The following is a 13,416-nucleotide window of genomic DNA, read 5'->3' on the forward strand; positions in this document are numbered from 1 at the left end:
TCTGAACACCAAAGTGAGGATAGTCCAAGCCACTGTATTCACCATCACCATGTACAGATGTGACAGGTGGACAGTGAAGAAACCCAACAGAAAATAAACTCATTTGAAATGTGGTGCTAGAAAAGAATGATGAGGATACTGTGGATGGCCAATGAAGACAAACCAATGGGTTCTAGAACAGATGTAGCCTGAAACCCCCCTGGAAGGCAGGATGACCAACTTGAGTCTGTCAAACTTTGGCTAGATCATGAGAAGGCATGAATCATTATAAAAGTCAATAATGTTAGGAAAAGTAAAGAGCAGTAGAAAGAGAGAGGGACCACATGCCAGCTGGCTGGACTCAGTCAGAGAGGCCATGGGACTTAGCCAGCAGGACCTGTGCAGACCAGTGGAGGACAGGGGGTCAGGGTCAACTTGAGGACTGTTAACAACAACAGCAACAAGGCACTACAGTATTGCGGCTGAGAAGTCTATGTAGTTCTTCCTAAATGCCAAATCCAATGATTTTAAAGGATGGAATCATGGCAGTTAAAGTGGAATCATATTACCATAACTGTGCAGTTTGAAAGTACCCTAGGTTCAGGTTGCCCCAATTCTACTGTACACTGACTGTGTATCCACATGCTTCTGTTGCCCTTCCTTATCCAATAGGACAGTATGTGAGAAACACACTGCAAATATTATTACTCTTTAAAGAATCTTCTGCAGGTTACAAGGAGCAGAAGGGAGGCTCCAACTACATTTTTATTTCAGAGAGTCCAGCACAAAGTCATTCTTTACCTGTTCTATTCTCTTCTTTGATGCAGGAGAAGGGGAGACTGGTGATCCTTACCCCTATTGTTTGCACACAGAAAGGACATCTATGGGACTCCCCCCCCCCCCCCAATTACATTTAAAGGAGGAGAAAGCAGGTAGGCTGGCAACTTGACCACAGAGTTGCCTTCATTATGAAGTTTTAAGACAGAAGTACACTGCAATAACTGTTGCAACCAAGGCTTAATCACTGCTTCCCTGTCAGTATAAATACACTTAGTAAACCCTGGACTTCCACAAAAACAATCAACATCCCATGAAACTCAGGCAGTGTACAGTACAGAATTGGGGAAAGTGCCTCAAATGTCAACAAATTGTGAATCTTCCTATAGGAAACTATTTCCTATCAAACATCATGTAATAGTGTAAGTGAGAACCTGGAAACAATTCAGCATTAGAGCTGTAAGCGTTGCATACTTGTCATGTAAAAGAGATGAAAGTAATGATCTGAAATAACACCTGGCAATGACTGAAGAGAATTAGATAATCATATAGTAATGCTATGCTTGTTTTGTTACTTATATTGTAAATTACAAACAACCCACAAAATTGCTTTTGCAATGCTAGGTGGAAATGATCAATACACTGGACACACACAAGGCCTGATATTAGTCTCCCCCTACATTAAAAAAAGTGTATTGGAAACTTGCTCTGCTGATTTGCACTAAGACTGATTTCCAGGACCAATTCTTCCTGTTTCATCTGAATTTAAGAATAATCTATAATAAGTTGCAATGTTTAATTATTGCTATGGTACAACTGCATGACAATATTAACTGCTTGGTATAGCAGCAAATTCATAGCAATTCACAGCAATACATAGATTAAAACATGTCAAATGCTATTGTTCGTAACATCTTTCTGATTCCAACATGGCACCATTCCAATCACATGAATGAAAGGTGAATTTCAGCCCTTGGTGAGGTGTGCAGAAAAATAAGAATGTAGGATTCCAACTTTATATCTTTGTGGCAGCATTTGTATTGTTAAAAAAAAGTACTAGCATGAACAGTACTTGTTCCAGATCAGAAGAAATAACAAAAGAAAATAAATGGACTTATTTGAAGAAAATGGATCTTTTCCTAATCTACTCCAAATGGTAGTTAACAGTCAAACAAGATATTACTGTGCATCTCTGGTTTTAAAATTTGATCTCTACAAGGAAGGCCTGCAGGGCAATATGCAGCAGGTGATGTAAGAGGTTTACAGTCCCAACCCTAACATATCCATTTAAATTAAACTCCCCCCCCCCCCACTGCCTGTTTTCTATGTGACTGGAACAGATCATGATGAAACAGATATGCCACATCCCATTTGGCTCTTGATTCATTGGCCACATTTCTCCATTTAGATATACCTACTGATGAAAAAATATAACACACAACATGTTAGGGACTAATGTTGAAATGTTACTATCAATATAATACCAAGACAACTGAAAGCAGTTGTCCATCATAAATCCAAAATGTAACGTTATTGACTGATACCCAATAGGTACAGTACAGTGCAAATACACATCAGCTACTTTAACAGTAGCACCAATACTTCCCAGCTAAAGGACTCTTCACAGCTCTTTCACCTTTCCTGCCTCATATACTATGACACAATTTAAAATAAAAACTAAATATGCAGCATTTAATACAAATGAACGAACATTTTAAAAAATCATATATCTTTATGTAGGTATAAAAAAATAATACTCCCCTCCCTCTTTTTATTGTTTTAAGGCAGCAATCCTACATAAGGCTGCAATATAATTGCTTCCCAAAGAAAAATCCATTTTTTTCAATCAAGTTGTTGGGTATTTTATTACAGTACTAATAGTTTAGGGTAATGCTGTAAAGGTAAGATTAAGACTCCCATCAGTAGATAGAGCTGGAATATTCTTTTTGCAGATGACATATTTTTGGATACTTTTTTTCCCCTAAAATATAATCCTGAAGATCTGATATTTTATCTTCGTTCTCTGAACATTTTTGACTATTTCATACAGGTGCCATTTTAGGGAGCTTCAGGAGACATGGGGGGAGAGGGCCAACGCTCAGCTGTAGAGCATTTGCTTCAACTGGAGAATGCTCCAGTTCCAAGCATCTTCAGTTAAAGACTTGGGTAGCAAGTGACAGGAAAGACCATTCTTTGCCTGTGATGCTGCTCAGCTTCTGAGAACCAGGACTAGACAGGAATATAATCTGATGACGATGTTTTATAAAGCCACTTCTTAATGTGATTTATAATTCACATACATGTGATTTAAACAAATTACTTGTATGTTGATTACTTGAAGGGAAGTCATGAGCTTTAAGGGCCCATTTTACTGTAAATATTGTCCCATTTACTTGGATGTGGGGAAAAGAACAAAAATAATGAACTTTACTGCCAGACAATGCACAAAGGAATATAATTATTTGCTCTGAAGAGGTGACTATTTACCATTGTTTGTCTGCAATTCGAATATATCCTTAATTGTGAAGTCGAAGGCTTTCATGACCGGCATCCATAGTTTTTTGTGGTTTTTTCGGGCTAACTCTTATAGAACATGGCCACATAGCCTGAAAAACCTACAAAAAACTATATCCTTAATTGTTTTTAATATATATTAAAATTGCCATTATTTACTATTTTTGCTGTTAATTTGGGTTTTCCTCCCAAATACCAAGCTCATCCACTATGTTATTAGCTATGAAATTAAAACAAGGATAAAATGAAAGCTGTTAACATGCATTGAAATTTTACTTCTTTTTCATTCTGCTAATTATGTTTTTAGTCTTTAGAAATGTTTGTTATTTATTACAATGTTCATATTATTTTATTGCTGCCAGTTGCCACTTAGATTGATTGGGGACCTTATGTGTAAAATAGCTAGGTACAATTTTGGACTTCCATGTTTCTTTCAACCTCCTTCCATTTATCATCTAGCCTGATGAAGAGTCTGGTGAATTCTAAAATCTTCACACTCCTGTGAGATAGTAACTTTTTAACTTCTTTGTCATAGAGAAGGGGTACAATTTTGGGGCAATCAACACTGCTCAGAAAGAATTACGTGCATTTAAAAATCTTTTGATACCGTATTCCAGACAACTGTCTTCCAATATTTTTTTAAAGGGGAGAAATTAAAAGTTTTGCATCAAAAGTATATGACAGTGCCCTTTCATTAAAAAAAAATCATACAAATGGTATTCACCAATCTAATGTAGTAGCTATTTAGTGAAATTCACCTACCTATAATTTCTGCCAAAAAACCATAGCACTTGAATTCCTTGCATTGGGTGCAGGTCCAACTGCATGTAACATCTTACCGTCCTTAGAGGCCTTCTAGACTGTATATAATACTCACATGCTTGTACTGGGGGTGGGGGGGTGGGTCATACCCTCCAATATTTCACCAATGAAGACTCGAATACATCTGGACATGTAACATCAGAAAATAGCCAAGATGGCAAAGGAAGAATACATAAACTAGGCTAGGCTGCAACAGTTTGATTTGACTGGGAAGAGCAAGATTGAGTGAACTGAGTGAAAACTACTTTTGCACTTTGCACTCGGTTTGCAGCCACTGAAGTAAACTGAGGACAAAGAAGGAAAAAGGAAATAGTAACTGTGACATTTAAAAAGCAACTAAAATGTGAGATGATGGAGGATTAATCAGGTCTGTCCCTCTCACATTGGGACATTTAAGAAGGTATAGGAGTCTGTTCAGAATCTCAAAGCTAATTATGAACATGGACAATCCTCTTTATCAGATTGGGCCTATCACAATGCACCTGCTCACTGCCATGAAATGTAACAGCCATCAGAAAGTCTGGTGTAGTAGTCTCTTTTTAGCCCCCTCAACATTGCAGCAGCACTGTGGGTGCTGGGACTGTTTGGAAATGAATTTTCTAGGGACTGCTCCACTAAAGATACTACAGCATTTCATGATCTAGTCAAGGCTGCAGGAGCAGCAGTTTTTAATCACTGTGGCCAGATGGGTTTAGGGATAGGGAAAGCTAATTTTTACCCAGTCCACAGAAGTGGAGGTTTGGAGTGGTACAGAAAGAGCAATGGAAAGCTATAAAATCCCACCATGTTAAAATTAGGTCCTCTTTTGCCTCTGTTTCTGCCAGTCATGGCCATGCTCCCCAGTTAATTTCTTGCATGAATCAATAATATTTTGTTCAAAAGTAATCCTGACAAGGAACAGCAAAGGTGGGAGAATGGACCCATGTAAGGATTGTGAGGGAGAAAGCTATATAATATTTCTAATAGAAGCTTGGAGGAGAATCAAGACCAAATATGGTTGGTTTGTGTTTGCTCTTTTACCCACTACTAACTTTTCATCCAACAAAGTGAATGCAGACATTATTCCCTACTCATGGACTACCAAAATGAGTAAGGGGTTGGCAGCAAGAACAGGCAATTGTTCATGTTTGAACAGACTCTTAAACTATACATGTGTAAGAATGTAAAGGTTATAAACTTTTAAGTTTCACCATTCTAATCAACCATAAAATTTGTAAGTAGTATGTTCTGTCCTTACTTATTCTCTACATCAGTTTGAACGCTTATTTTTTAGGGATGTTCATGTGATTTTGGTGAATGCTGGATTCACTAATTTAATATAGTTGATCTACACAACAGGGATGACATACTGGGTGACTCTTGGCTGAGCCTGTATTAGTCCATTTAGTGAAAAAAGGACTCTGTATATTAGTAAAGACAATGGATAAAGTATTGCAGAATGATATATAGACCTGCATGAGTCACATCACTTTTTTTCTTCTAGCACAGCTTTCTGAAGTTGGAGCAGACCTGTTCTACAATATCAATGCAAAATCAATGCATTTTTATCTTGGAAAAGTTCTGTGCCTATTTTCAGAATGAAAGAAGGTACAGATGAGAAAATTAGGAGTGCAAGTCTTTTGTGCCTCCACTGTTTTCCTGCACGTTGTAATGTGTGAAAAAAGCAGCAAGTCATTAAATATAGGAAGCTCTTGTGACGGCATAGCTTTACATTGTCCTATATAATTCTTCTATAAACTGAGTACTTTCTGGTATGAAATGATAACAGGGTTGGAGATAACTCTTTAGGCCAGAGAATAACAGCAATAGTTAACCGATATGCAAACAAAGTATGACCCTCATTCTCATGAAAGAAACAAGGCCTGGTCTTGGTCTTCCGTTCTTTACTGATTAAAAGCTTTTAGTGAGATTATTTCAATAAAAAAGGAAGATAATTTTGGTGCTGTTATTGAGCCCTTTAATAAATACTCATCTGGAAGTTCAGATCAATTCAGTGCAAATACAGTAAAAATAAAACAATACTAGCTTTGCTGTAGAATTCAGTGCTTAAAACAATCACTTGGATTATGCCATTATTATAGTTTTGGACTATGATGACCTTTGGCTAGAAGCAATAAAATTTGTTAAGTGAAGACATTTCTAGGATTTGGAAAAGTTAGAAAACAGCTATACAGACAATCCAAACATTGCCAATTTTATTACCAGGAATAAGGGACCAATATCTAGTATAAGATTATGTATGCTTAAATCTAATAAAACTAACTGATTTAAGCATACTAACTCTGGGCTCATCATGACTATAAGTAATGGATACAAAATGGTTAGGTAACCTGAAATGGTTAAGAGAAAAAATATCATAAAGTCATATTGGACTGAATTTCTGCTATTTTTTCCTTGAAACAATTACTGAGAGTATGGCCGAACAGGAAGATCAGAGCCTCTTGAAAACACACTTTCTGGGTCAGTCTATATATAGGAAAAAGTGAATATTTCTACACAGTTCTAATTGGCTTCAGTAAGGATGGACAGTTTTTGCAAGCAAGGTGTGTGTACTTAAATACCTGGGAGTGCTCTGTATCTGTATGGAGTTCCCTGTTCATGTGGGACACTTACAGAGCTTTGCAATGATTCCCTCCAACTGTAGCTGTACCTGTGCAGAGTTATCCCCCTAAATCAAGACCTCTTTATGTTGCTTTAGATTTGGAAAAGACATCTTGGTGTAAATCCAGGAAAAAAGGTGGTACTGCAGCTGACCATAAAACTGAATCTTTTCAGACATTATACACTGAAAAAGTGAAGTATTTTTTTTTTAAGGTGACAATCAAAGTTGTAGAAGCACTTATAAATTTGGCATTTCTGGAAACTGTTTCTGATATTAAAACTATCCTTTGAGAATTCACACATTGGTTTCAATTGTTTTAAATTTCATAAATCTCATTTATATTGCCTCAGTTTAGATATTTGTAGATATTAACAGATTTTGGGTGAAGGAATGGTGCAAGAATGCCTATTATACACCTAACATAACACATGAGACAGGTAAAATAATGTGAGACAGTACTGTATGACTGTTCATAGCCTCATTGTGAGAACAGCTGGAAAGCCCACATTAAAATATCAGTTTCATGTATCAGTGTCTGCATGGAGCACACTGTATATTACATTAGGTGCATGGGAGCCTGAACTATTTCTTCACAAAGCAATCTTATTTTTATCTAATAGGCATCTGAACGAAGTCTTCATTTCTGATTATTACTACTGATTCTCAGTTGAATATTAGACTGCTGTATACTGACAGTATTTTTTTTGTATTTGTATAATTTTTGAAGAAGTTTTAAAAAATAGGAAATTTGATTCTAAACTGATTTTTTCATTCGAAACACTTCTGTTGTGAATATAGAGTCACTTCAAAGATTTTTTCCTATTTCTGATGGATTGAGGGAAATAAAAACAATATTATATATTATATTGCTATTATTTCCATCAATTATTAACAGTTAAACAGTCCCTAAAGTTCATGTGGTGAACTGGCTAAATAAAATGCATGGAGATTTTGTTTAGAATCTAAAGCAAAACCCATTGCAATAAATGAAGATAATGTTATTCCAAAAGACACTGTCATATAGTTTTGTCCAATTCCTGTTTGTTTTCTCATTCTTCTCTGTATGTTTCTTTCTGATGCAAATATTGTTTGCCCTTGGTTTGTGAATTACTACAGTGGAAGTCAGTATTTTATATACCAGTCTTAAGCACATTTTCCTGAATTTCAACAGTGGATGGAACACCTCAATGGCTAGGCTTCATTATACTGTTCCATTTGTGAATTCCTTTGCTTAGTCAAAACAACTGTGTAAAATTAGCTTACACTGAAATCGCTGGGATTTCCTTCCATTTAATTAATTAATTGATTGATTTGTTTAGGACTCAGATGTTATATTTCCTGATTCATGATGGGAACAGAATATAAAACCATGTATGGAACTATATGTATATTTCTATTTGTGTTGCTAATCTTTTTTGTAGTCTTGAAACAATGTCAGGTTTTGTCACAAATATCACTATGACATACAAACTGGTTAAAATTTTGAAAACAAGCCTATGCAGATTAATAGCAAATGTTAGCTTAGAAATCTGCCAATATTGTTGTATGAAGCTATTAATAAGATATATTTAATATAATTATTCCATCCCAGCTAAATTACAGAGCATAAGGCTGCAGTCCTATATATACTTACCTAACAATGGACTTTATCACACGAGGAAAAGTGGGAGGGAGATTTAAACAATGATTATTCCAGGCAAAACGTGAATTCACAATTAACATTTTCACATACATTGCTCTTAAAGAGGCAATAAAGAGACAATAAAGAGGCAATAAACAGAAACAAATCACTTTTGGGATTTTCCTGTGAATGATTTGTTGCTGTTTTTTGCCTCTTTATTACCTCTTTAAGAGTGCCGTCTGAAAATCTTAATTGCGAATTCGTGTTTTTTCCTGGGATAATTGCTGTTAAACCCCTGATTTTGCCCAATTTCACCCTGTGTGATAAAATCCAGTAAGCCCCACTGAACTCAGTGGGACTTACTTCTGAGTATGCATGCATAGGATTGTGCTGTATAATAGAAGTTTCCACCACAATGAATAGAGTTAGTTTCAAATAAATAATAATAAAAATGGGTGACATGGAGGAGTGTCTCATAAAATCTCATAAATATGGCAGCATACCTGTCAATATTTAATATGGAATGAGTCCCCCCATTTTCCACATATAAATATCATGGATTAGGAATGCAATCTCAAAGGGTTTGGTTGAAAATGAGATACATTAAAATTAAGTATTGTTTGTCCCTACTTTTATATAATATTGATAAATAATTTCTGCCTGGACTAGAAATTACTGGATCAATAAACATAGGACATATGCTCACTAGCATTGTTAGGTATTGGTCCAATTTATATAGGCACCCAAACAGTGTCAGTCACTCTTGTATGATAAATGATCAAAAAGTGCACTATGAAGGGGAGGAAGTCATCAGTACTCTGCTTTGGTTGAACAGAGACTGCAAAATGTGACCCATTAGTTTTAACATTTTTGCAGATGAAAAAGAGGGAAGATAAGTCATACTTATAAGGAAAAAGAAATTTGGCATTTAAGTAAACTAAACAGACTAGATCAATTTTTCATCCTATTTTAGATTATTATAGATAATAATAGGAAGTATAAGAAAAATCTCCATAAGTGACCATTCAAGTAAAGAATTTCTTTTTCACTTTAGGGACTTCCAGACCTCATGAACAAAACCATATTCTATAATTCCAATGGCAGGAATAATAGTGTTAAAATCTTGTTTCTGGAAACTAAATTCCTCTCATCTAAGGTTTAGATGCAATTCCATGAGAAACCTAAGAAAATCATACACCCAAATTCAGAACAACTTTTCAAGTGACACTACAAATTGGACACTAGAAGATGGAAGAAATCACATATAATATCACTCTACTCCCAGGTTACTACTCTCAGACTAATAAAAGCACAGAGAAAAAATAACAGAAAATAAGTTGACACACATGTTCTCTTCTTTGAAAAAAACCATTAGGATCACCTCACTCTGCTTTTGTCTCTTGCTATTTGGAAGTAGGATACCTAACCTTAACAGTCTTTATCTACAATAATATATATGTGTATTATATATATTCATACATACATATGTGTGTATATATATATATATATATGCATATATACACACACACATATATATTCAGTTACATAACTGAGCAGATATTAGTGGCAGTGTATGCAAAACAAAAGAGAAAACAAAAATTACTTTAACAAGGTTACACTTTTGTTTTTTGTTTTTTTTACACAAATACTGTGGTAAATATAATTTTAAAAAAATCAGCACTCTATCTGGTAAACACCACTTCTGTCCCTCTATAAAATTTTGAATTAAAAAAAAAAATCTTGAGAACTCTTTTTAGTTACTCCCCACCCACGTTCTACTTTATCTCCCTCCGCAAGAATAAATCTTGATGCAGCCTTTTTGAATTTTACCCCCAAAGATTGTGGGAGCTAATCCTTTCTTGTACCTAGAAGACTAGGTGAAAAATTCTTTAAAATCTGTTCCTTTTGCTGTTTCTCTTTGATATTTGCAAAAGTCCCATTGATTGTGCTGAGAACCTGAGCTCAGCAAAGACACTGAATAAATTACGAAAAAACCACCTTTGCTCACCTCATTTTTACTTCATTGTTTCTAGCTGTTGATGAAAGATGTTGTAGGTATTAGTGGGGGAGAAAGAAGTTGGGGATTATGAATCAGAATGTGTGGAATGGAACAGAATCCACAAGAGGAACCTATTATTCTCCTTCCCCATCCTGCAGGGACTCCACACCATCCAACCCAAACTCCCTTGCGCTTCTCCACAGCCCTTTTTGTGATAACGACTAATGGCAGAAACCAATAGGGCCCATTTTCGGTGGCTGTTACTCAACCATAAGGTTCTCTTCCACAGTTTTAACTGGATACTGTGAAGTCCAAAGTGGTCAGAATTGTGAATCTGTCCACTGAAACACTGCAAGTGGTGTACTTACGACAGTAGGCCTTGTAGATTTCATATTTCTCTTTGTTGTTGTTGTTTTTTAGTGCTCTTCACAAGTGAGAAAAAAGATTTTTTTTAAAGTTTTTTTTTGTAGTAAAGAAGGGTTGTATTTAGAGGCCAGTAGCTAGAGATCCAACCAGTAGATCTCCTGAAGCACTATCTGGCCTTAAGGCCACCATCAAAGGAAGGCTGAGATAATTACTATTCACCCAGCTTCCAGAAATGTAATGTACCAGCAGGCAAAAACAGTTCTTCATGTAGTACAAAAATGAAATTAAAATAAACAAACAAAAAGTAAAAATGAAAAAAAAATCTAGTGCCATAGCTTTTTGTTGTTGTTTCTCTGGTTGGGTTTTGTTGTTCGTAACAGAATAGATTTTACTTATCCATCTGAAACATGCATCCTCATGTGGTCGTTGAAATGCTCAATTTGGTCAAATTTAGCTGGACAGACAGAGCAGACGTATGTGGTTCCCTCTGCACAGGCCATTACTCCAGTGGAAAGAGCCCTTGTACCAGTGCCGGTTGTGCTCGATGTTCCATTTGTGGCACTATGCAGAGCCACATGTCTTTCCAGCAGGGTCTTGTGGGAGAATTTTTTCTTGCAGATGTAGCATTCATAAGATTTCTCCCCACGGTGGAGCCGCATGTGCACATTTAGGGAGCTCTTCTGGGTAAAACGCTTGTTACAGATGCTGCATTGGTAGGCTCTGACACCGGTGTGAGTCACCATATGTTTGATTAGGTAATCCTTTAGGGAGAAGGATCGCCAACAGATGCTGCATTGGTGGGGCTTCTCACCTGCAGAGAGGCACAAAACAAAGACATGGGTGGGGGAACAGGGGGGAAAAAGATTAACACCTATTGAACTCTCAATGAGCAGGCTAGTTCCAGTTCTAATTGCAACCAATTTTGAAGGAGATCAAGTGAAGCTCAATTACTCACACAGGAAGATTGAGTAACTTGACCTAGGTAACCAAGAACATATTTATAGGCCTGTTACAGACTGCCAAAATAAAGCTGCTTCGGGTCTCTTTGGAGGTATGCTGTTTAAATGATGCATGCATCCAAAGAATCCGGAAGCTGCACCAAAGCTGCACTCCAGTGCTTAGGAATGGAGTGTGGCTTTGGCACGAGCTCCAGACTCTTAGGACCCATGCATCATTTAAATAGCATACCTCCAAAGAGACCCGAAGCCGCTTTATTTTGGCAGTCTGTAACAGGCCATAGTCTCCAGGCTCTTTGAGTCAAGTTTTATTTAAGACCTCAGAAATCAGTTGTTGCTACCATGGCATGAATGAGACCAATGCAAATATATATTTTAATAAATATGATATGGTATGCTGGGTTTTACTTCATTGTGCATTACCAGGAATTAATTTTGAAGATAAATTTAAGAGATTATTGGTCAGTATGCTACATAGGGGAACAAAGTGAGACAAGCGGTGGTAGTCTGTTAAGTCAACTACAAAGACGAAATTTAACATGGCTGCAACTTTATTCATATGTACTTTCAAAACAAATGTCAGCTTGATTTGACTGATGGATACGTTAATAGTTTTGCAGTGAGCCTGACAGTGAAATGGGAATGGTATTGCTTTGTTTAATCTCTGACTCTCTGCTCTACCTTCTTGCAGTGGCGTCCATGCACCGGGTGACACCTGCGCAGGCTGGAGTCCTGCCCTGCAGCTATGAGTGGTGCCTGCACAGGCTCGAGGGGCCCATGGGCCTGAGGAGCACCGGTGTGGGCACAAGGAGCTCCCACAGGGTGGAGCAGCACCTGTGGGGGGCAGGGAGACAATCGGATGTCACCCCTCTTCTGGAGTGTCACCCAGTGCAGAGAGCACCCTCTAGTGATGCTACTGCCTTCTTGCTTAGGAATATAAACTTGCAGCTTGTTGGAGGGGTGAGCTGAAAGAAAAGAGTTAAAGGGCTCACAGCTCCAAGACAAAAAGTGACCAAATGTGAGCAGAGAAGATGTGAAGTGAAAAGCAGATGCTTATTGAATTATTACTACTCCGAAAGAGAATTAGCACCTGCTAGAGAATCATAGAGAATCATAGAATTTGTAGAGAATCATAGAATCATAGAGTTGGAAGAGATCACAAGGGCCATCCAGTCCAACCCCCTGCCATGCAGGAAATCACAGACTAGACAGATAATGGGATTTAAAAGATGAAGGAGCACAGATAAAGATGATACTATATATGTATTACCCAACATCAGATGGAGAAGATTGAACCAATATTTTTGCCATTAGAAGGTATGTCTGGTTAGGATAGTTTTCAATCCCATTTGAGAACTGTTTTGACTATACACTACACAAAAATGGAAGGAAGGTATCTTCTGGTTATGAAAAGGAGAACATTAACAGAAAGAGTTTAGCAAAATATTGATTAGAAATAAGGAGTTGGTTGCAGTTCTAATACTGCTGGAATTAGATTGCTAATGGGTATTTCTTTGTAATCCCATTTGGTTGTTGTTCTTATGGCTGCAGTAACCTGCTTGATGGTAAATAGTAGTGACATTCTGTTTTCCTCTAAAATACCAAGTATTTATACAATATTTAAGTGAAATGAGAGGGCTACAAAATCTTCACATCCTAATGCAGCATATGTCATTGGAGGACATTTTAATGCACACATAAGAGCTGATGAGCTAAATTTATTCATTTATTTTCATCAGATATTGTAACTAAAAATCCGAAATGACTGTGGCAACTGATC

General features: G+C 36.8%; 1 protein-coding gene across 1 annotated transcript in view; it reads right to left on the reverse strand.

Annotated features, from left to right (window-relative positions):
* Positions 1 to 9,907: 9,907 nt before the first annotated feature.
* ZBTB20 (zinc finger and BTB domain containing 20) overlaps positions 9,908 to 13,416 on the reverse strand; it is a 590,333-nt gene continuing 586,824 nt past the window's right edge. Inside the window, exon 11 of the mRNA XM_089512479.1 lies at positions 9,908 to 11,491. Coding sequence (XP_089368605.1) covers positions 11,073 to 11,491 — 419 coding nt within the window. The 3' untranslated portion in view covers positions 9,908 to 11,072. The remainder of the gene's footprint in view (positions 11,492 to 13,416) is intronic.

The sequence above is a fragment of the Sceloporus occidentalis genome, unplaced genomic scaffold (genome assembly GCF_023333645.1).
Source record: "Sceloporus occidentalis isolate IW3139 unplaced genomic scaffold, rSceOcc1.0.p SCAF_2, whole genome shotgun sequence".
In the NCBI taxonomy this organism is placed as follows: domain Eukaryota; kingdom Metazoa; phylum Chordata; class Lepidosauria; order Squamata; family Phrynosomatidae; genus Sceloporus; species Sceloporus occidentalis.